The 24,819-nt window shown below is 45.8% G+C and overlaps 1 protein-coding gene across 9 annotated transcripts in view; it reads left to right on the plus strand.

The window, feature by feature from the left end:
- Positions 1–2,478: 2,478 nt before the first annotated feature.
- The window catches only part of TRAPPC8 (trafficking protein particle complex subunit 8), a 113,853-nt gene continuing 91,512 nt past the window's right edge, over positions 2,479–24,819 (plus strand). For 5 of the 9 annotated variants that reach the window (XR_008443849.1, XM_054018457.1, XM_054018459.1 and 2 more), the window contains exons 1-3: positions 2,479–2,822; positions 20,326–20,520; positions 23,168–23,251. Coding sequence is in view for 8 of the 9 variants with exons in the window: in XM_054018457.1 (XP_053874432.1) it covers positions 2,666–2,822; positions 20,326–20,520; positions 23,168–23,251 (436 nt within the window). In the remaining variant the exon portion in view is untranslated. The remainder of the gene's footprint in view (positions 2,823–20,325; positions 20,521–23,167; positions 23,252–24,819) is intronic. The other 4 variants (XM_054018461.1, XM_054018463.1, XM_054018462.1 and 1 more) reach the window with 1 other exon arrangement.

The following is a 24,819-nucleotide window of genomic DNA, read 5'->3' on the forward strand; positions in this document are numbered from 1 at the left end:
AGGCAGTCTCTGCTTCCTATCACCTGTGGGGCTCCACCTGGCTCCGTGGAGTTGAGCTGCCTGGCATAGGTGCAGAAGCCTGACCAGTCTCGGCCAGTTTGTTGGGGACGACAGTGTGAGGGGCTTGGCTGAGTCCCTCAGGCAAGTGGGTCCTGAGGGAGCCCGACAAGGGCAGTCCTTGGCCTGGATGATTGTGGCACTCCTGAGGGGCAGGAGCAATTCACCGCCCTGGGACCTGCACTGGCAGCGCAGCCCAGCTGTGACGGGTTGGATCACAGAAACCCCCTTGGGAGCTGCCACCCGCTGTGCAAAGACTACCCCTGCTTCTGCTTTCCCTGCCAGCTCAGGACTCCAGCACCCTGTCTTGCTGAGCCAGACACTCCTGTCTGGCTCCAGACACAGATCCAGGGTCTGAATCACCTGTCCCAAAGCTGCAAGTTTACCTGAAAACAGCTCACAGTAGTGTGCTTGTCTTTAGCACTCAGATGCCCAACTCCCAATGGGGTCTAAACCCAGATAAATCCGTTTTACCCTTCATACAGCTTATGCAGGGCAAACTCATAAATTGTTCGCCCTCTATAACACTGATAGAGAGATATGCACAGTTGTTTGCTCCTTCAGGTATTAATACATACTCTGAGTAAATTACTAAATAAAAAGTGATTTTATTAAATACAGACAGTAGGATTTAAGTGGTTCAAAGTAGTAACAGACAGAACAAAGTAAGTCACCAAGCAAAATAAAATAAAATGCGCAAATCTATGCCTAATCAAACTAAATACAGATAATCTCGCCCTCAGAGATGCTTCAGTAAGTTTTTCTCAGACTGGACATCTTCCAGGCCTGGGCACAATTCTTTCCCCTGGTACAGCTCTTGTTGCAGCTCAGGTGGTAGCTAGGGGATTCTTCATGATTGCTCCCCCCCCCTCTGTTGTCTTCCCCCCTTTATATATCTTTTGCATAAGGCGGGAACTCTTTGTCTCTCTGGTTTCCCACCCCCTCTCACTGGAAAAGCACCAGGTTAAAGATGGATTCCAGTTCAGGTGACATGATCACATGTCACTGCAAGACTTCATTACTCACTTGCCAGCACACACATATACAGGAAGACTCACAGGTAAATACAGCCATCTGCAGACAATGGGAGTCATCAAGATTCCAAACCATCATTAATGGTCCACACTTTACACAATTACAATAGGCCCTCAGAGTTACATTTTATATTTCTAGTTTTAGATACAAGAGTGGTACATTTATACAAATCAGATGATCATACTCAGTAGATTACAAGCTTTTCAATGATACCTTACAAGAGACCGTTTACATGAAGCATATCCCAGTTACGTTACATTCACTTATTACCGTATTTTCTCTAAAACTATCTCAGTTACATTATATTGACTTATTATCAAGTTTTTATAAAACCATATAGACTGCACAACGTCACAACTGGCAGCGCAGCCCAGCAGACAGTCGCCTCGCGGAGGGCCAATGAGTCTGGCCAGGAGTGGATCTCTGGAGGGCTGAGTGGGGGTGCCAGGCTGTGAGAGGGTGGGAAAGATCTGTGTGTGCTGGGGTACTAGGGAATGGGGGTTCTGTGTGGGATGCTGGGCAATTGCTGTGGGGCTTTGGGCAGGGGGGCGCTAGGCAGAAGTGGTGGTGTGTAGGGCGCTGTGCATTTGTGGCAGGGCCTGGGGTGGCCCTGGCCATAGGAAATCCTGGGGGTGTTCTGGTGTTGGGTGGGGGGATGTGTGGCACAGCATGGGCCCACCCCTGAGGGGAAGGAGCAGGCTGGTAGCACAGGGCTGGGCGGGCCATGTGCATCTGGCAACTGCCGATTTGTAAATAGTGCCTTCGCACTGGGCTGGGTGGAGCGGGGCTGCCCCTTGCTACGGAGACCAATCTCCCCATGTCACACTCCACTGCCCCCATGGGAGCCCACAAATCTGTTTGGCACAGGGCCTACAAAAAGTTAAGCCAGCCCCGCATGCAGTCCCCTGGGTGGCTGAGGGCTGTGCCTTTGGTCGAACATGATGCCCCCCAGCAGGTTGGGGTTTGCACATTTGGCTGGGCAGGTGCCCCCTGGCACGTTAGAAGCTGTGCATTTGGGTGGGCACTGTGCCCGCCCCGGCTGGTTGGGGCTGGACACGGTGCACCCGGGACCGAGCGCTGTATAAGGAGGTAACGCGCCCTCCGGGGTCGGTGGGGGACGGGGAGCTCAGACGGGGGTGACAGAGGAGGGCGCGCACGAGCACTCAGCCGCGCTCGTGCTGGCACCCCGACAACGAACGCGCGCGGCGTCTGACTGTGACGCGTGGCCCCAGAGCGGCGAGAAGTTTCGCTTTGCGCGCGGGTCCCCCGCCGTTCCACTTCCGACCCCAGCCTTCCGCTCAGCTGACGGCCCCAGCCCCGCCCCTACCTTCCACCTCATCACGTGAGCGGTCGCGGAGGCTGCCGGGATCGGGCTGTAGTCTCGGTTCAGGCTCAATATGGCGGCTCTGGGCGAGCGCTGAGGAGCAGGCGGGGTAGATTTGGTGGCGCTGGGGGTGCGTGTGGCCCTGTCCCGGCCGGAGCGCTTTAGCCGGTTCGGGGCTGAGGGAGCAGGAGGCGGCGGCGGCCGGGCGGGAGAGCGGCTGCGGAGCGGCGCGGGGCCTGCGGCGGGGAGATGGCCCAGTGCGTGCAGTCGGTGCAGGAGTTCATCCAGGACTCGTTCGTGCCCTTGGTGGCCGCGCTGTGCAGCGAGGAGGCGGAGAGACTCACCCGCAAGAACAACCTGGGCTTCTCCGAGCTGGTGAAGCCCTTCTGCCGCCTCACCTCGGAAGGTCTGTGCCGGCAGCGGGTGGGACGGGGCTTGTTTACATGGCAGCCGGCGGGGCGGGGCAGGAGAGGGGAGCTGTCACTTGCACCCTAGGCCTGGGGAGGGTATTGGGGGCGTCCTGCTGCCGCGGGCCCGGCCGAATTGTACTTGTCCTGCTCGCCACACCGCCGTGCGCCCCCGGGCCGGGGCCAGGAGATGCGAGCCCCTCCCTGTCCTTGGCCTTAGCGGTTGCCGCGGAACAGATGCAGATCGGGGCAGGTATCCCCGAGCCCGGCTACCGTGTCACGCCGGGGGAAGGGGCGACTCGCTTTTGAGGGACGATTTCCAGTCAGTCTTATTTGACCTGGGAGGTGGGGGGAGGAGACCTCCTGGATGTGGGGCTGCTCCGGGGAGTAGCAGTACACGCAGTTTAGAAGTGACTCTCTTTTCGCGGGGGGGAATTAACCCGTGAAGTTCTTTATTTTAAATACCAATATAGTGAAATCTCGCTTGTTCAGGTTTTCCCCAGAACGTTTGACATCCCACTTACTGCAGTATATGCCTGCAAACTTCTGGCAAGGCCCGTTTTAAAGGAACAGTGATTTTAAACTGAATGTCTTTTTAAAGTTCAGCTCATGAGGCAAATTATAGGTAGCTCTGCAGCATTTAATATTGGTTTGTTTTCTAAGCAGCATCAACTGGACTGAGTTTTATGTCAGTTTCTTATGGTGGGAAAAAATTACAGAAGTTCAGGCAAGTCAAGTTCCTCAAAATACTTCTTGAATTGCATCTGAGTTACTTTATAAAACGTTTCAGTGGATTCTACCAACTTGAAATCTAAACAATTTAAAATGTTAAATGTAGTTCCATGCGTTACACCTGCCCTGAATTCACCTGCCAGTCTTTGTTTGCAACCATATTTTTCTGCTTTCAGAAATATTTCCTCCCTCTTTTTGTTGCAATATGGAAAAAACTCTCAAATTACAGAGGAATCTGGTTGATTGGAAGATGACAAACAAAATGTGCATAGCAAACACAATGTGCGAAATATATTTTTTTTCTACTGTCCTTTAGTTGTAGCCATCTTAGGTGTTGTAATAGTAGTAGGTTAAAAAGTGTGTACTTTTTTTTAAGGAGAGGAGCAGCAAATGTTGGCCTCCTCCAACCCACTGCTATCCTTTGAATTTCTCACAATTGCCAGTAAGCAAAATTGAAAGTCAAACTTGTATCAGATAAATTTACATTTAATTTTTCTAAACTAAATGATCATGCTGGACCTTATTTGCTCTTGGGTTTGAGACATCCTGGTCTATAATGACAAAACTGTCTGATACATATCACATAATTTCTAGTACTTCTTGCTCTATACTTCAAGACCAAACTGTGTATCCAAATGTGTTAGCATTTTTATTATAGATACAATTCTTGCCAACCTTTCATTAAAATAAAAATCATGCCAACTTTCCAGGTTTAATTGAATACTCAGATTGTTGCTTAAGAAAGCCAAAAGAAATATGTGCAGTTTAAGGCTCAACCTCCATCTCTGTATAAACAATCTGTGGGGTTACACAGGTCATAGAAATGTAGGACTGAAATGGACCTCAAGAAATCATCTAGTCTGGTTCCCCCAGGCTGAGGCAGGCCCAAGTAAACCTAGACCATTCCTGGCAGGGGTTTATCTAACCTGTTTTTAAAATCTCTAAGATGGGAATTCCAGAACCTCCCTTTGAACCCTATTCTAGTATTTGGTTAGGTTAGATAGAGGGAAGAACTTTCTAACTCTCCCTTGCTGCAGATTAGGCTGATACTACTTGTCCTATCTTCACTGGGCATGGAGAACAATTGATCGTTGTCCCCTTTATAATAGACCTTAGCATAGGCATCTATACTTGGAGCTGGGGGCTGTGATTCTTGGCGCAGGTAGGCGTGCTCATGCTAGCTCTTTTTGAGCTATCTTGCTAAAAATAGTAATATAGCCGAAGTGGCAATGGCGAGCAGCAAGGAGGGCTAGCTTCCCCGAAATCGTATGCAAAGGTCCAGATGGATTTGTACTCAGGGTGACTAGCCTGTGTCGCTGCCTGCCACTGTCCATTCTACAGTGTCTACGCTACTGTTTTTAGCATGCTAGCTTGATGAGAGCTAACATGAGTGTATGTAATCGAGCTCAGAATCACATTCCAAGCTCCAAATGTAGATGGAGCCATAGTTGAAGATTATCAGGTTTTCCCTCAGTCGTCTTTTCTCTAGACTAAACATGCACAGTTTTTTAACCTTTCCTCATAGGTTAGGCTTCTTAAACCTTTTATCATTTTTTGTTGCTGTCTTTTTGGACTCTCTCCAGTTTGTCTGCATCCTTCTTAAAGCGTTGTGCAGAAAACCAGACATAGGACTGTGTGGGACAGTTACCTCCTGTGTTTTAAATATGTCAGGAAAGTTTCAGGAAAAGTTGTAGTGGACAACTAGGGAAAAACTTTGCTAGAGGAGAAGTTTCTTCCCAATGTCTATCTGGTTACACTTGTCAGAGGCAGAAAGATTTAATTTCTTAACTTTCTGCAGCCTGTTAATAGATCCCAGGATATTAGCCATATTGACAGTAGCATCACATGGTTGGCTTATAGTCAACTTGTAATGCCCTTTAGCCCCTAGTTTTTTTTTGTTTTTTTTTAAATGGAGGTATCCTATCTCCTAGAACTGGAAGGGACCTTGAAAGGTCATCGAGTCAAGTTGAGTCCAGCCCCCTGCCTTCACTAGCAGGACCAAGTACTAATTTTGCCCCAGATCCCTAAGTAGCCCCCTCAAGGATTGAACTCACAATCCTGGGTTTAGCAGGCCAATGCTCCAACCACTGAGCTATTCCTCCCCCTCATTACCAGCAGTACTATTTTGCCTTGCCAACTATTCTCCATTTTGTATCTATTTGATTTTTTTCTTAAGTGTAGTACTTCGTACTCTTTTGAATTTCATCTTGTTGATTTTAGACCAATTTTCCAATTTCAGTTATTTTGAATTCTAATCCTGTCCTCCTTAAGTGCTTGCAACTCCTCCCAACTTGGTATCCTCTGCAGATTTTATAAGCATACTCTCCATTCCGTTATCCAAGTCATTGATGAAATTGTTGAATAATAGTGGTCCCAGGACAGACTACTCCAAGACCCCACTAGATACATCCTCCCAGTTTGACAGCGAACCATTGATAGCTACTGTTTTGAGTACAGTCTTTCAGCCAGTTATACATCCATATTATAGTAATTTAATCTAGATCACATTTCCCTAGTTTGCTTATGAGAGTGTCATGTAGGCCTGTGTCAAAAGGCTTACTAAAATGAAGATATATCACATCTACTGCTTCCCTCATCCAGTAGGCCAGTCAAGGAAGGAAGCAGTGCTGGTTTGACGTGATTTGGTTCCCTCTTGTACCAGTTGTAAATGTTCCATATTTTTCTAAATGACAGCTATTAACTTATTCTGTAGTCAGTGACGTAAAGATGCTGTGTTTGTGACTTCAGTTACTACCTGCTACTTTTGTTGGTGTCTATATAAACATCCCTATTTACTCCATGGCAAGGTGGAACTGAATTCCAAAGCAATGTTTATTTTTATCTGAATAAAATATCTTCAATGCTCCGTCAAAACACATAAAATTATGGCTCATAGTTGAAGACTTATTTGATGACTTTTGAGGATGTTTTCTCCAGGCACCTTGGCTCCATTGTCCAGGCTGCCTGATTCCAAACTTCCTGTGTGTGTCAGGGAAGTGAAGAGTTTGTAGCCACTTCCTGTGGCTTGGCTCTCTGGGCTTTGGCTGCTGTATCTTAATTCAGCTGACCACACACTCTGGCTGCAAGTTGACTCCTGCTTTAGTTGCATGGAAAATACAGGGAGTACACACTATAGTTAACTCCCTCTTGTGGGGAACGCTGGAGAGCAAGAGGCAACTGCAAATCAGGGAGCAGAAAATGTGATACTTGATACTTAGCTGTGGCCAAATGGAGAGTTCTGTCTATGCTATGGCATAGCTATGCCTCCTGTATCTATGCTATCTTCATGGTCCTAGCCCAGGTGGCTATCCTGAGCCATTTCCTCAGTGTCCATACTGCTAGTTTTAGCACCCCAGCATGAGGGAGCCTGTCTGCTAGTGTTGAGAGGCTAGTTCCCAGCTGCAATCTAGGCACACCCTTATTGGCAGTTAAATTGATGCAGCCAATTTGTAGCTTGATTCTTTTTAAGATTAATTTATTTACTGAAAAAGTGTATTCCTACTTTACAAGGGCTTGTCTAGATGGGGAAATAGCCCACAATAGCTATTCCTCAGTAGCTACCTGTGTGAATATTCTTATTCTGAATTGGTTTAAAACCACACAAAGGCACTCTTAGTGTGGAATAAGTGTCAACTTGGGGAGTTAATGTGGAATAGCTGTTGTGCTTTGGATTCACACTATAGCTTATTTTGCAACAGCTTTACCCTGTGAACAAGCCCTTGTATAATAGGAAGATATGAACTGCCATACTGGACCAGATTAGTGGTTCTTCTAGTGCAGGGATCGGCAACATATGCCATGCGTGCCAAACATGGCACGCAAGCCGATTTTGAGTGGCATGCTGCCGAGGTCCCGGCCCTCAGCCCCCCCCCCCCCCCCGCCCACTGCTCTCCCCTGCTGGGGCAGGAGGCAGACGCTTGGTCCTGTGGTGGCCAAGCTTCCCCCCTCCCCCGCTTCTTCTCCCAGCGTGGTGCTTTCCTGCCCCTCCTTCTCCTTCCTGTGCCGATCAGCTAATCGCCATGGGGAGGGGGAGCGGAGCCGAGCAGAGCCGAGTGGCAGCGTGCTCCCTGCTCCATAGAGGAGGCAGAGAAGAGGTAGGGACAGGACCTTGGGGAAGGGGGTGGAACAGGGCATATCCCTTCCAGCCCCCTGCCATGAGCCGCTTAGGGCAGGGGGCTGGGAGCATCCCCACGAGCCGAGCACCCCAGCCCTCTGCCCTGAATCCCCCCCCCACACACACCCAGCCTTCTGCCTTGCACCTCCACACATCCCCATCTCCCTGCCCTGACCCCTGAACCCCCCCCCAGCTCTGGGTCCCGGCTGCTGGCCCCTTGCCAGCTGGCGTCCCGGCCGCAGGCCCCGCTCAGCCCGCTGCCAGCATAGGTGAACAGAACCCCAGGCTGGCAGCAGGCTGAGCAGGCTGGTGGCGTAAGATCAGCATTTTAATTTAATTGTAAATTAAGCCTCTTAAACATTTTGAAAACCTTGTTTACTTTACATACAACAATAGTTTAATTATATAATATAGACTTATAGAGAGAGACTTTCTAAAAAACGTTAAAATGTATTACTGGCACGCGAAACATTAAATTAGAGTGCATAAATGAAGACTTGGCACACCACTTCTGAAAGGTTGCCTACCCCTGTTCTAGTGCCATATGCTGTTTCTGACATCAGCCTGTACTAAGTACTTAAGAGAAAGTTTCAGGAAAACTTGTAGTGGACAACTAGGGAATAATTTTGCTATGGGGAAAGTTTCTTCCTAGTGTCCATCAAATTAGCACCTTGCAGAGACGGGAAGAAGTGATCCCTTAACTTTTTGTATCCTGTGTAATTTATACTCTTGTATATATAAATGTCTATTCCTCTTTTGAATCTTGCAAAGCTATTGGTTTCAGTGATGATTTGTGGAACTCATGAGCACAAGTTAATTATTCATTGTCTTTATATAAAAAAAAAGTTTTCTTTAATCAAGTTTAAATTTGTCACCTTTGAATTTCATCAAATATCCCATTTTATTATGGAAAAGAGTAAATATCAGTAGGAGTCCTCAGATTATTTTCCGTATCCGATTCAATATTTTGTATATCTCTATCGTGTCCCCTCATAATTGTTTCCTAACTGAACTGTTGCAATTTCTTCAATCTTCATTTGGAAGCTTTTTCATGCCTCTGATTGTTGCCGGTGGCTGTCTCTGAACCCCTGATTTCTGCTGTATCTTTTTTTGAGCAAGAGTAGCCAGAGCTGAATATAGTATTTCAGGAATTAATATGAAAGTTATTGGCTATTTCATGCCATGTGTCATTTCAACTTATGGGTTGTTGAACACTTCTACATTCTGAGCGGAAGTTTTAATTGACCTTTTATTTTTATTTAATTTAATTGACCTCTGATTATTGCCTGATAATCAAAAAGTCACCTAGAACAGTGACATCTTAGGGTACATCTACACTACAGGGGGGAGTCGATTTAAGATACGCAAATTCAGCTACATGAATAGCGTAGCTGAATTCGACGTATCGCAGCCGACTTACCCCGTTGTGAGGATGGCGGCAAAATCGACTTCTGCGGCTTTCTGTCGGCGGCACTTACTAGCACCTCCGCTGGTGGAGTAAGAGCGCCGATTCGGGGATCGATTGTCGCGTCCCGATGGGACGCGATAAATTGATCCCCGAGAGGTCGATTTCTACCCGCCGATTCAGGCGGGTAGTATAGACCTAGCCTTAGCTACCTGCTCCAAAGAGTTTACTATCTATCATCATGTTATCTGTTTGTACTGTGCCTAGCACAATGGGACCCTGATCCATGTAATACAAATAATACCTTTCATAGAAGTATGGCTTTACTTATAAGATAAAATTATGAAGAATAAGTCTTATATATTTGATGGTTCTAAATCGCTGAATTAGAGAGGGAAATCTAAAAGGGAATCTTAAATCTCTCAGGTCCATTATTTTGAGTTTTTGGTATTTTTGCACAAGAGCTCTCTCTTTGTATGTGTATAAAGCTCTTTTACAGTGAGGGCCAATACTGTTTGAGATTCTTGAGGTGCTACTGCAATACAAATAACTTTTATACAAAGAAATGACAGATTTAGATACTACTCATTTAGTTTTACTTTGTCTTGTACTGTCTTTATTCTGGACTCTGGCACCCCCAATTAACCACCTGCCGAGGATTAACTACTCTAATGTGAAATCTCTACAACATGTATAGTCACTTATTTAATATACGGTAAATTTGTAGTATGGATTTTTGTCTATAATTAACATAACCCATAACAACAGGCCTATCAGAAAATAGGCTCTGAGAAATAGTCAGATTTGCGATGGTAGAAAATCTTAAGCATGGGTTCAAAGCATTTTTTACAAATGCTTAAAATCTTGGAAAAATCCTTAAAAATCCTAATTCAGGGTTTGATCCCATGGACAAGTTTTACATGAAGGAATTGATTTTGTTGCCCCAATTATCACATATTACCTTAAAAAAAAAAACCCTAATATTCTGCAATAACTAGAAGATTTAATGAAAGTGTGACTTTTTAAAAAATCTTCCTGAGATAAGACATTGAAAACATGCCATGGCTTTATATTTGTTGCTTTCAGGCTTATTGTTAAAGAACCTTATAAGAGGTATGGATAACAGCTACAAAATGTGTTTTGGTAATGTTTCTGTGTGTTTTGGTAATGATCAACACAGACTTGTTTTGTAAAGCAAATGAAGGTGTATCGTTTAGATAAATGGCACTGTAGGTTCTTCTTCGAGTGCTTGCTCATATCCATTCCATTAGGTGTGTGCGCGCCGCGTGCACGATCGTCGGAAGATTTTCTACCCTAGCAACACCGGCGGGTCGGCTGTGGAGCCCCCTAGAGTGGCGCCTTCATGGCGCTGAATATATACCCCAGCCGACCCGGCGCCCCCTCAGTTCCTTCTTACCGCCCCTGACGGTCGTTGGAACTGTGGAGCGCTGCTTAGCTGTTCTCCACTCTCCCTAGCTTAGTTTGTTGTATCACAGTTATAGTTATAGTTATAGTTCTAGTGTTTATAGTTAAATAGTTAAATAGTTTAAAAGTTGTTTTAGTTGTTCTAAGTAGTTCAGGGGATTAAGGGGGTCGTCTCCCCCTTTCTCCCCCGGCCGCGGGGCCGGGCTCATGCCCAACGCTCCCGGCTTCAAGCAGTGCGCCTCCTGCGCTAAGCCTATGCCCACGAGCGACCCGCACGACTCCTGTCTGAAGTGCCTGGGAGAGTCCCATCAAACAGATAAGTGCAAGATCTGTAAGGCCTTCAGACCAAGGACCAAGAAGGAGCGGGACTTTCGGCTCCGGCAACTCCTGATGGAGGCGGCACTTAGTCCGGACGCTCCATCTACAAGTCAGGCCCCGGCACCTAGCACCTCGGTGCGCAGTGCCCCGGCGGCACCGGCTATGACGACCACGCGAGTGGCGTCAGACAAGCCTCCCCGGCACCGGACCTCGTCGGCACCGCAAGAAGTGCCTCGGCGCCGGTCATTATCCCCGGGGCATAAAAAAGCCCATAAGACGGGGACATCCGTGCCGAAGACGCCGGCTCCCCAAGTGCCGGGGGTAGAGCCGCGTCCGCCGGTGGAGCACCGGAAACAGGTGCCTCCAGCACCGTCGACTCCGGCGCCGAGGCCGTTGAGTCCGGTCCAGATAGCGTCTCCACCGAGACCGGCGGTGATACAGTGCCTCCCGTCGACTCCAGAGACCTTCGCGGCGGCGAGAGACTTAATAGCTCTCACGGAGCCGGCACCGCCTCAACCACCGGCACCGACTGCACCGTTGACTCGCCCGGTCCAGTCGAGGGGGAAACCTGCCTTGATGCGCCCTCCATCGCAAGGGCTGGAACCTCGGCACCGATCCAGGTCCCGAAGCAGGTCCCCACGCCGCTCGCAGTCCCGGCACCGAATATCGCCTCGGCACCGGTCGTACTCGCGGCCAAGATCATCTTCGCGGCACTGCTCTACGTCTCGGCACCGATATGATCGTCGGCACCGATCAACGTCGAGACGTAGTTCTCGGCACCGCTACGGTCGACGCTCGACGTCGAGAGGCCGCTCCCGGCACCGGGCATACTCCAGGTCCTCGTCGAGGTCCAGATCCGGCTCCCGGCACCGACGAGGTCATCGGCACCGATCGATGGTCCCGGCACCGTTCGCCGGCACCGCGCAGAGATAGATCATCTCCGGACCGGTACCGTGCGGCACCACAGCACACGGGGATCGTTTCATCTCTCTCGGAACCGCCATGGCCGTCAAGATCGGTGTCTCGCTCCTCGGAGGAGCTGTCGAGATCGGCATACCCCCCTCAAGGGCAAGCCGAGGAACGGAACTTGGGCCATTGGCAGGAGTTGGCAGAGGACCACTCCCATGGACCATCTCACTGGTCATTTTGGACCCCGTGGGCGTACCACCAGGAGCAAGGGGCTCCAATACCATCGACCTCTCGCTCGGGTCACTCGGTTAGAAGGGCCCCAGAATCCACCATCTCTCGACCTCCGCCAGGGGGCATGGAGGCTTCCGTGTCCACGCCACCTGACACCATAGACCCGAGTACAGGTGATGCTCCGGCCCAAGAGCAGGGGGATCAGGACCCCCCCTTGGATCCAGTACCACCGGAGGCGTCTTCCTCCTCCTCTCCGGATGAGGCAGTGGCGGGCACTTCATGTACGGGTCCCCCTCCGATAGATCTTCGGGCTCACCAGGATCTCCTGCGTAGGATGGCCCGTACTATGGACCTGCAGGCGGAGGAGATAGTGGAAGTACAGGACCCTATCGTGAACATCCTCGGAGCGGATGCCCCATCGAGGGTGGCGCTACCCCTGATCCGCACGATACAAACCAATGCGGATACGATATGGCAAACTCCTGCCTCTATCCCACCCACAGCGAGAGGGGTGGAAAGGAAGTACTTTGTCCAGTATAAGGACTACGGGTACTTGTATACCCACCCCCAACCGTGTTCACTGGTGGTGGCATCAGTGAACGCACGAGAGCGCCACGGCCAGCAGGCTGCAGCGCCTAAATCAAAAGAGGCTAAGCGGCTCGATTTGTTTGGCCGTAAGGTTTACTCAGCCGGAGGGCTGCAACTTAGAGCGGCGAACCAACAGGCGCTATTGAGCCGTTACAATTTTAACTCCTGGAACTCTATGGGGAAGTTTAAGGAGTTGATTCCCCAAGAGTCCAGGGAAGAGTTTGGAGCCATGGTAGAGGAGATTAAGAAGGTGGCTCGGACCTCCTTGCAGGCCTCCTTGGACATAGCAGACTCAGCTGCGAGGACCCTGGCTTCGGGTATCGCTATGCGGAGGATCTCCTGGCTTCAGGTTTCGGATTTGCCTCCGGAGCTGCAGCAAACCCTACAGGATCTGCCCTTTGAGGGACATGGATTGTTCTCGGACAAGACGGACTCTCGCCTGCAGAGCCTCAAGGACTCGAGAACAATCATGCGCTCCCTGGGGATGCATGTTGTGGGCCCTCAGCGCAGACCATTTAGGCCGCAGCCTCAGCGCTTCTACCCCCCCCCCCGCCTCGTCAGAGACAGGACTCGACCCGGAGGCGAGGGCGAGGTGGTAGAAGAAGGTGGGCCGGCCCTCAACCCGGCCAGAACCAGGGGCCACCTAGACCACCTTCAGGCCCCAGGCAGAACTTTTGAAGGTGCGGTCGAGGACGGCGCCCCAGTCATCCCCCAGGATCCAGCCCCCTCCTTTCAGGATCGTCTCTCCCACTTCCACCGCGCTTGGTCCCTTATAACTTCGGACTGTTGGGTCCTCCGCACGGTGGAGAGGGGATACGCTATCCAGTTTTCTTCTATCCCCCCCTCCCACCCCCTTCCCCGTCCCTCTTCAGGGACCCTTCTCACGAGCAACTTCTTATACAGGAGGTTTCTATGCTCCTGGCCATGGGGGCCATAGAGGAGGTTCCGATAGAGTTAAGGGGCAGGGGATTTTATTCCCGTTACTTCCTGATCCCCAAGTCCAAAGGAGGTCTGCGGCCCATCTTGGACTTGCGCGGACTCAACAAATTCGTAGTAAAGTTGAAGTTCCGCATGGTCTCTTTGGGGGCCATTATCCCTTCCCTCGATCCTGGAGACTGGTTCGCCGCCCTCGACATGAAAGACACATACTTTCACATCTCAATTTACCCACCTCACAGACGTTTCCTGCGATTCGTGGTAAACGCGGTGCACTACCAATTTGCAGTCCTTCCCTTCGGCCTATCCTCGGCCCCAAGAGTGTTCACGAAATGTATGGCTGTCGTGGCAGCGTACCTTCGTCGGCAAGGGATACAGGTGTTCCCGTACCTAGACGACTGGCTGGTACGCGGTCGCACCAAGGAGCAAGTTCAAGCTCACGTCCACGAGTGGTCTATCCGTCCGGACATCATACATTCCATCTTCCAAAAGTGGGGGTTTCCCCAGATAGACCTGTTTGCATCTCGAGACAACAGGAAGTGCCACGTGTTCTGCTCCCTACAAGGTCGAGCTCCGGGCTCCCTCTCGGATGCGTTTCTCCTTCCCTGGAAAGACCACCTGTTTTATGCCTTCCCTCCGTTTCCTCTGGTCCACAAGGTACTGCTCAAATTGTGCAGAGACCAGGCACAGGTAATTCTGGTCGCTCCAGCGTGGCCGAGACAACATTGGTACACCACACTGTTGGAACTCTCGGTTCAGACACCGATCCCGCTTCCGTTGTGTCCGGATCTCATCTCTCAGGACCACGGCCGGCTGCGTCACCCCGACCTGCAATCACTCCACCTCACGGCGTGGCTGCTCCATGGTTCACCCAGGCAGAGCAGCAATGCTCGCACTCTGTCCAACAGATTCTGCTGAGCAGTAGGAAGCCCTCAACACGCACCACATACCTGGCCAAGTGGAAGCGGTTCTCCTGTTGGTGCGAACAACGAGCCATGTCCCCGTTGCAGGCACCCATTCCTCTCATTTTGGAATATCTCCTCTCCCTAAAACAGCAGGGGTTGGCGATATCTTCAATTAGAGTTCACCTGGCCGCTATATCGGCCTTTCACTCAGGGGAACTCGCGTCCTCGGTATTCTCTAACCCGATGGTCGTTAGATTCCTCAAGGGCTTAGACCGGATGTACCCACAACAACGTCAGCCCGTTCAGACGTGGGACCTCAACCTGGTTCTCTCCAAGCTCACAGGTCCTCCATTCGAGCCACTGGCCACCTGTTCACTTTTGTACCTATCCTGGAAGACAGCCTTCCTTGTAGCCATCACCTCAGCAAGGCGCGTTTCTGAATTCAGGGCGCTTACATCCGAGCCCCCTTATACAGTTTTCCATAAGGATAAAGTGCAGCTTCGTCCACATCCTGCCTTTCTCCCTAAGGTGGTTTCTCCTTTTCATATCAACCAGGACATCTTTCTCCCGGTCTTTCATCCCAAACCACATGCCACTCGCCAGGATCAACGTTTGCATTCCCTGGACGTACGAAGGGCCCTGGCCTTCTATATTGACCGCACAAAGCACTTTAGAAAGACGACGCAACTCTTCGTTGCAGTGGCCGACCGAATGAAAGGCTCACCGGTCTCCTCACAACGCCTATCCTCCTGGATTACGTCTTGCATCCGGACTTGCTATGACCTGGCAGGTGTCTCAGCACCGCACCTCACCACTCACTCCACGAGGGCCCAGGCTTCCTCGACGGCTTTCCTGGCACAAGTTCCGATCCAGGACATTTTGTAGAGCAGCGGTTTGGTCATCAGTCCACACATTTACAGCTCACTATGCACTAGTGCAGCAGTCCAGAGACGATGCTGCTTTCGGATCAGCGGTTTTGCACACAGCAATGTCTCACTCCGACCCCACCACCTAAGTTGGGCTTGGGAGTCACCTAATGGAATGGATATGAGCAAGCACTCGAAGAAGAAAAGACGGTTACTCACCGTTGTAACTGTTGTTCTTCGAGATGTGTTGCTCATATCCATTCCAAACCAGCCCCCCGTCCCCACTGTCGGAGTAGCCGGCAAGAAGGAACTGAGGGGGCGCCGGGTCGGCTGGGGTATATATTCAGCGCCATGAAGGCGCCACTCTAGGGGGCTCCACAGCCGACCCGCCGGTGTTGCTAGGGTAGAAAATCTTCCGACGATCGTGCACGCGGCGCGCACACACCTAATGGAATGGATATGAGCAACACATCTCGAAGAACAACAGTTACAACGGTGAGTAACCGTCTTTTCTAAGAGACCAGCGAAAAGGTGTTACTTAGTTTCTTCCATTTTGAAAGATTCTGTTGCTTTGCTGGTACTAATAATACCTTTAAAAACAGAGGCGAGACGAAGTAGGTGAGATAATCTTTTTCTTGGACCAACTTCTGTTGATGAGAGAGACAAGCTTTTGAGTCACAGAGAGCTCTGCTTCAAGTCTGGGAAGGGTAGTCCCAGCATTATAGGAGCTCTGTGTAGCTTGAAAGCTTGCCTCTCTCATCAACAGAAGTTGGTCCAAGAAAAGATATTATCTCACCTACCTTATCCCTATAATATCCTGGGACAGACACGGCTACAACTACACTGCATTTGAAAACAGAAGAAATGTTTAAAGTGCAGTCATTGTGTATATATTCTCCAACTCCTGGGAATTTTGCCAAGTTCTCCTTAAAGGAGACACTTTGGTTCTGGGGTGAACAGAGTTGAGCTAACTAAAGGAGGAAGACTCTTTTGACAACTATATACCCATTTCTCCCCTGTGCCTGCTCCTCCGCTCCAAATTAACTTCACTAAGTGTGGAAAATATAATGGATTGTCACATTTCTAAGGCACTTGCATTGTAGTGCACTGTACTCTGAACATGGAATTTCTTGTTCAAGGAATGCCCACAAAGGAAGAATAGCTGTCTTCCATTATCAACATTTAACTGGAAGGATCAGACTCCAAGTGGTGCAGGGGCAGTCCATTAACTTGGGAAGGAATATAAAACCTTATGTTTCATGGTTTAAACCAATCTTTAATGATTAGGGCAAGGTCTTCATGGGGGCAGCTTACTCCACGTATTAATTATTGCCAGTGTTCTTGCACAGTCTTTTGGAGTATCTGATGCTGACTGCTGTTGGAGACAGGATACTGGGGTAAATGGACCACGGATCTGATCCTTTGTGGCAGTTCCTGTGTTCCTATGCAATGTGTCCTTAAGATGCCAAGATTTGGCTTTAGGGAGTGAGTTCCTCAATGATTCCACAGACAAAGCTCTGCACTTGGGTCCTATGATGTATACCCTAGGTTCAATCAGCCTATTCCTGTTGATTGCATCTCCAAAGTAGGGTTCAGAGAGCTGGTCTCTGAGATTACCAGGCCTCAGCCAATTTAGGGTTTAATGGAAGGGACTGAGGAGCCGAACTTTAAATTGTCTTCCAAGCCAGTGCTGGATCCAATGTAGAGTACAGAGTGCTGGTGAATGTGTCCTTGTCTCTGTCCTTGACAACTAAAGATGTTTGTTTGAGGCATTCTGAAAAATCATGAACAATTATTTGCTTCTTTAAAATGACACAAAAAACCCCATGTTTTCTTCACAGCAGGTTTTTTGAAGTCCTGCTTATGGTAATGCCTTTGGGGTGATGGGAGGGAATTGTAACAGCTATATTCTATCTTTGGGGTTCTCAAACTGGGGGTCATAAGGTTATTACTTGGGGGATCACAAGCTGTCCGCCTCCACCCCAAACCGTGCTTTGCCTCCTGCATTTATAATGGTGTTAAATATGTACAAAGTGTTTTTAATTAATAAGGGGGGGAGGGTCACACAGAGAGGCTTGCTACGTGAAAGGGGTCACCAGTGCAAAAGTTTGAGAACCACTATTCTAGCTCTTGTAATTGAAACTGGTAAATATAGGATCGATGGCAATTACCTTCACTCTTGTTCACTTTCTTGAGATGGTGCCTACAGTGAATGCATAATATAGTGGTTCTCCTCTCCATTCTGAGGTCTTAATGGATTTGAGTGTTGCTAATGGCCTCAAGTTAAGAATAGACAAGAGTTCAAGAACCATTTTTCTTGGTCATGATGAACTCTAATTCACATCTAGTAACTTTTTTTTTTTTTTTTTTCTTTTCTGGCTGTCCTAAAGTGAGGGGGGTTAGCTTTAATGTTAAGAGACTCTTTAATCTGAAGTAGTCACACATGGAAAAGATAGCATAAACCCACCTGTGTTGGTAGCATGAACTTCTGCTTTCATAAACCACATTGCTTAAAATGTAATTTTTTCACGTGGACACTTAAAACTTATCTACAACTTTCTTTCCCTTCTACCCATCTTTTCTTTAAATAGTAGGATAGTTATCTAGTGAACATAGACTTTTAATGTCTAACACCTTTTTTAATTAACTATTCTCTTGTTTGTAGTATGTCAGTTTAACGTGGAATGGTTTGCTAATCAGTAACTATCTTATTTTCTTTGACATATAGCCCCTTTGATTTCTCTGTCAGTTGTCAATTTACCTATTACTAAGTCATTCCATGACCAAAATTTCCTGGGAGCTCTTGAAAATTTTCTTATTCTGTTAGGGATTAAGGCAGCACATAACATCCTAGATTCTCTTAATCATTTAAGAAATCTAGTTACAAAAGTAGAATCTCCCACAGAAAGGTTTTAATTAAGACATTTAGACATTGTTTTTGACTGCCAGTTTACAAATCTTGCTTTTAACCATGTTTGATTCTTGGAAATTAAAAAAAAAAAATCTGAAAATGACTTTTTTGCATCTGCAAAATCTTTCAGGGGAACACAATTTAAGCGATTTTAAAAATGACTTGGTTTATTTTATTTATGAAGTAGGTTTTGTGCAATTTGAGAACTAAAATTGTTAGATTCAGAACCATAGGCCATGCATTTGTTAAAGCTGCGTAGGAAGTTGGAATTAAAACTGGGTATTGAACAGAATCTATATTTTACAAAGGAGCAATGTAAAACATCTAATGTTAATATATTTTTACTGTTGCAATTTTAATGGTCAAAATTTAATTTTGGTTAAATAATGGATCTTGGTTTTAAATAAATAAATAAAAAAAAACTAATGGGAAGCCGACGAATATGCCATGGTTTGTCACAGCATTTATAAGAGATCTATTCCTGTCAAGAATCATTTGAGAGAAATCCTGACTTTATCAAACTACATGATTAAAAAATGATTGGTGGTATTTTTGACACTTGCAGTTTGTCATCTTAGTATTTTTGACAAACTGTTGAGTGAAACTTCTTGGGAGTTTGCTATGCTTGTCTCTTTAAAATCCAGCTAAGACAGCCAAGTTTCTGGGCTTTGGTTAAAAGAAATCTAATTAGTTCATAAAGACATTAAAAATGAACATTACTTTGTCATAGTTAATCTTCAGCCATTGAAGGTAAGCTAATTGTCTATCCTATTGTCAAGGTATTGCAGCATGTCTGGTATGTAACAGGAGACAGTAATTAGAGGCTGAGAGAGTTTGTAGGCATAACAACAGAAGTGTGATAGTCTTACCTCTGAATTATTTTATTCTGGTTTGTGAAAATACTAGTTTTGTGAAACAACTCTCTGGATAGTCACCTCTGATGGCTTTGCTATTAGAGCTTCCACTGAAATAATTCTGAGAGCTTCATAACAAGCCTCTCAGAGCCTTTTTGGTTGGCTTTTACTGAGGATTCTTTTGTAACTTGGGTTATTGACTGTTGGCTTCTGTGTAACTATTGTGCTCGCTCATTACAACTGACATGCACATGCCCAACGTTTTCTTTGAGTTGTGGGAATAAAATGAATTGAGGTGTCTGAATCCAGGTCCTTAAATGTATTTGACTGTTGCTCTGCTCATCATTACAACACCTAACCCCTAGGTGGCCTGCTTCTAAGTGGAATTTTTAGCTTCAAGCTAGGTGCCTATCTTTTCCATATAATGCCTGGGGAGAGCTCAGTGCCTGATTAAGGGATTTTCAGAAGATGGACAGTTGAATGGGGAGCTTCTTGAGCTAACCAGGAGTAATGCTGAGGAGCGTCTGACTTGGTGCACCTGTCTGATGGGCCTGAGATAGGCAACTCCTTCCACTTGGGATCCTCAACTGTGAACACTCTCATAGAGTTAGGTACCGAAGCCAGGTCAACTGATCCAGTATTCCATATCCTTGCAGCTGAAACCATATGTCTGTCTCCTACTCATGCCTGATTCCACTCTTGTGTTTGCTCTACATTTTTCTGTGCCCTCCTGTGTCTTTTGTGCAGGTCTCTGCTGCTTTTCCATCTATTGATGGCCTGCATCTGGGCTTCCTGAAGTGGGGGCTGGCAGGCAACAGTGTTAGGCATATTTAGAGCACACTTTTGAGATTGTTTAGTTTGAGAATCCAACTTTGGGGCCACCAGAGTCTTGGCTTGTTAACTGTGGGGTGGTATAAGTGCTAGTATCGGACTGGTGGGGGCTTAAGCATCTATGGATTTAGATAATAGCTGAACAGTGGCTTTGAAAGTGTCAATGGTGCCTAAATGATGGACTTAGCCAACTAAAGAGTCAGACACGGGTCTAAGTCCATTTAAGGATTGGGGTCCTAGCCTATATATTTTCATTTAATACTTTGGTATTAAGGACTATCTTATTCCAGCATGAAACTAGGGTGGCCTGGAGAAAATTGTAATTTAACCCAAGAACAATCTTTTTAGTTATGTAAGTTCTCTTTAAATTTTGAATATGTTTTGTCAAAGTTGATACATCCAGTACTAAAATACAGGTGTTGCAATAAAATATTCAGTTTAAGAAAATCCATTTTCTTTTCTTTTCTTTTTTTTTAGTTCACATGAGAGATCCTAACAACCAGCTTCACGTAATTAAAAACTTGAAAATTGCTGTCAACAACATTATTACCCACTCACCTCAGCCAGGAGGCATTCGGAAACTTCTAAATGATGTTGTATCTGTCAGTCAACCGGCTGAAGGATTAGTAACTAATGTGATTACTGCAGGAGATTATGATCTCAACATTAGTGGTATGTAACAAGATTTATTCTGTGTATTTTTTTTTTATATTTTTCCACTGTATCTTAAATTGGAGTTTTCTACATTTTCAAAACATTTGCAGTGGTAGCTTATTTTTTACTTAATACAGTTTCCTTGACAATTGAGTACTACTGCTAAATTATTAATATTGTGATGCTTATTTAAAGTACTTGGGAGGTACACATTAGAATTTTTACTCAATAACTTGTTTCATCATATGTAACTTGATTCCAAATGTTAATGTAATACAGAAAACACTTGTTGATCAGATTTAATATATTAATTCCGTTGTGAATTGTCAATGGTGACAAAAGTTTTATCTATATTAAAAAAAACTTCCAATTATTTTGGGCAAATACTCTTCCATCAGATTTTATTGCCACCTTTCAAGTTTATAAAGCTGCCAACTACATTCTGAAATCAAATATTTAAGGCATTATGCACTGTTGTATTATAGAAAATTAATTTTTTTACTAAGTAATTGTAACCATATAGTGTACTTGATCTGGGGCATCTAAATCTGTGAAAATAAGTCCATAACACTGCCACCATAGTACTGTCATATTTTGAAGCTGTACCTAACTTTTTTTTTTTTCTATACTCATCCTCACTAGATTGCCAACCCCAAGCTCTTAAACTCATGATTTTAAAAATAAACTTGGGAAGCCAGGGGAATATTTGCTTGCCTTCTTGTTTTTGAGCCTTTGAGATTGACATGTGTAAATTCTTAGCTGCAGCTCTGATGGTTAGAAACAGTTTTAAATGAAAGTTAAAACTTTTTATATCATTGCCCAAAATTTCAGGAACTGAAGCATTAAGGAAAATACCAAATATCATGAGATGTGATTGGCAATTCTGAACTCCTCCAAGTTAAGGCCATAATCCAGGAAAGCATTTGCTTAACTGCAAGCATGTTAGTATGAATATCCTATTGAACTATTTGTGTGCTTAAAAAGTTCAGCATACACTGAAGTCCTTTGCTGGATTTAGGACCTTAGTGAGCCATTAATAGCTTCTGATATCTCCTTGTTACTGCTTGTTGTTGTGGCGTGTTTCTTTAGAATATCTGAAAATCACATTAATATTATAGGGTGTCTTTCAGTTTTAAAGAACTAAACCCTGTAACATGATATGAAATGTTGGTGATTAATCTCTTAAATTTCAGTGTTCAGGGGTAGTTTCTTGCAGAAACAGTTTGTAGAGACACTTTCACAGTTTCCATGTCTCTAGCTGCCTATGTAAGATGTTGCTTAAGTCTTCCTTACATAGTGAAAATCTTCAGAAATATGGAGATTTAGATGCATATGGAATTCCCATCTTGCATGTACCATAGTGCATTATTCATGAGGAAGTCTCCCATAATCTTCTTCCAAACACTGCAGTTTTTCAGGTTGAGTATATTTGAATGCAACGTTGGAATATCTGTTTTTACCGTAATGCTGTAAATAGTGACCTGGGTCTAGTTATGTACGATTTTGAATACCTGTTTTATCTCTCACACACCACACTCACTCCGCGCTCCCCCCCCTCCCCCGTTCTTCCTGTCAAAACTTAGTTTCTTGTTTCTAATCATCCTTGTCAGGAAGCCCCCTGACAATATATAGGGAGAGCCATATATTCTGGATGCATGAATCTGCCTCCCCTAGAATACTATCTTTAAACTGAATTTTATTAGTTTTCTGTGCTTTTGTGCTCTTCTGTTTTAGGGCACTCTGGGGAGCTAGCAGTATACTGCCAGGATATATCTGCTCTTGCTGGCCAATGTAACTCTGTTGTATTGTGTTAGGGCATGACAGACTCCCTGATCTCTGCGCTGAAAGCTGTTAAGAAAAGTACTCAAAGTGGTGTTGCACAACCTTCTCCCTCAACAAGTAATATGAATGTTGTTTTTTTTAATATTGCTGTGAGTTTAATTGCAAACCTGTGAGAGCCTGTGAAACTGCTTCTCATGGCCATAGTAACTATTTTTGGTGTGATAACCATAAAGTACTTTAGCCTCTTTTTTTAATTAAGTCACTGTTCTTATTTGTAGTAGATGAAACTGTTCTTTATCAGTTTACCACAAGGTATGAAATCTCAATTATGTGGTGTTTTTAAAATCTTTTTATTAATAGCAAAGAACAAGGAAATGACCATCGGCTGCATTACAGCTTAAAAATTAAGAAACTATCCTGGAGAACTGTGATGCATTATACAATTTAGCTGACTTGTAACTAGTTCTGTTCATTACTCTTACTTAATCCATTTCTGTTACAGCTGTCGTCTTCATAATCTGAGAAATTTGGCAAAGGTTTAGCTGGTTAAGGTTATAGTCTCCTCTCTCTGGAAAAACTGACAAATAGAAATGTTTAATCCTTTCAGTGTATGGTTCTGATTCTTCACGTGCAAACCTCAATGTCCATTGAAATCCATGGGAGTTTGGGGTGCACAAGAAATGAAGATCTCTGATAGCATATGGTCAAATGTCTAACTTTTTTGTAGTATGAAATACTTAGTTTTCAGGAGACAAATTGTTTCAGGCCCTGATGGTGGATGTGGTACAGTACTTTACTCTTTCACATTACCAAAACCTAAGAGCAGATAGTATATATGCACCTGACACTGGTTAGCTTAATAATATCGTGTTTTCTCTATCAGATCGCTCAGTTAAAGCTAGTGTTCCTTGGTACAATAATTGGAAAGACACACTGATGGAACTGAACACATCCACGTTTTATTCAGGTATTTTTTTTTTGCGATTGGTGCGGGTTTGCCAAATTGCCCTTTATCTATTCTTTTCCGTGTGCCTCGTCCGCCTTTCCTTACCATCCTGCTGTAGCTGTTCAGCACTTTCTTTGGCATAGATGTGTGTATTCCTCATTTTTTTTCCAAAAATAAAAATTGTTGGTGATGGTTGTATGATTTTTCTTCTTTTATTATCCATATTTCTACTCTTGCTGCTAATTAACAAATTATTTGTGGTCATTCCATAGGGTCAAACTAAGTGCAGAGTGAACAGAGAGATTTCTGATACACAAAAATTGGTTCCCCCTCCCTTGTTTGGCCACATGGAATTGTACATTGTCAGACTGTTCTAGTATTTCAAATGAAAATACTTCCCTCTTTTATTCTCAATTATTCTATGTGAATAGTAGTATTGCTCATTTTATAACCTTAATACTAATATTGATCTACAGTAAAAGTTCCTTTATCCTATTGAAGTTTTCTGTGTGGATTTGATTCATTCTCAAGAGTACAAAACTTTATAAGAGCTCTTCTGTCTTAGTTAATTGTTGCAAAGAAATTAGGTGGTTTTTACTTAGTTTGCTAATTTATAACATGACATGCTGTTATAACTAAGTCTAAGGTTTTGTCAGGGATATTTTTAGTAAAAGTCATGGGCAGTAAAGAAAAATTCACAGAAGCCTGTGACCTGTCCATTTTACTAAAAATATCCCTGACAAAATGGGGAGCCCAGCTGCAGGGTCTCCACACAGTCTGCAGAGGTTGGGCAGCTGCGGGGTGCCCTTCCAAGATCTGGGGGCCCCCACTGCCTTTGGGGACTTGGAGCTCTAGGGTACCCCTCTCCATCCACGCCGTACGGGAGCTTTGAAGGTGGCTCGGAACTCCGGGGGCCCAGCTGCCCTCGGTGGCTCAGAGCTTTGGGGTACCCCTGCAGTGGCTCCTGGGTCTCCCACGGCAGCCAGGAGCTCCGGGGGCCCCCACCATCTGCAGTGGCCAGGAGCTGCGGGGGAGCCCCACTGCCCAAGGTGGCCAGGAGCTATGGCCACACCACTTGTGGTGGCTGGGAGCTCCGGGGAACGGGACCGCCACCCCGGGACCCTGCAGCTCCTGGCTGACCTGGCTGAATTCATGGAGGTCATTGGAAGTCACGGATTCCGTGACCTCCATGAAAAAATCGTGGCCTTCATTATAATCTATAAAAATAACTAGATCTGTGATCTTAAATATTTAGCTTAAAGATTGTACACAATGAAGTTACACCTGCAATTTAAAAAATCAGGTTTGCTATTGAAGTTTCCTTTTCAGAGGGTGCTAAATGCCTTCTCCTGAATGTGCCAGAACATCACGTATATGTACTTTTTGATTATATGCGCTTTCCTTTTACTCAATGAGCAAACTGTATGTAAGACTTGGATAAATTAAACTCTCATTTCTGTGGCTTCTAATAGAAAGTAAATGACTTATTTCCATATGGAAAATGTTTGCTGTTGAGCAGTGTTTGCTACCTTAATTAAATTTTCAGGTATGCTTATTACTGGTACTCTAAACCTCATGCACTGTAGTGA

This window comes from Malaclemys terrapin, chromosome 2, assembly GCF_027887155.1.
Source record: "Malaclemys terrapin pileata isolate rMalTer1 chromosome 2, rMalTer1.hap1, whole genome shotgun sequence".
NCBI lineage: Eukaryota > Metazoa > Chordata > Testudines > Emydidae > Malaclemys > Malaclemys terrapin.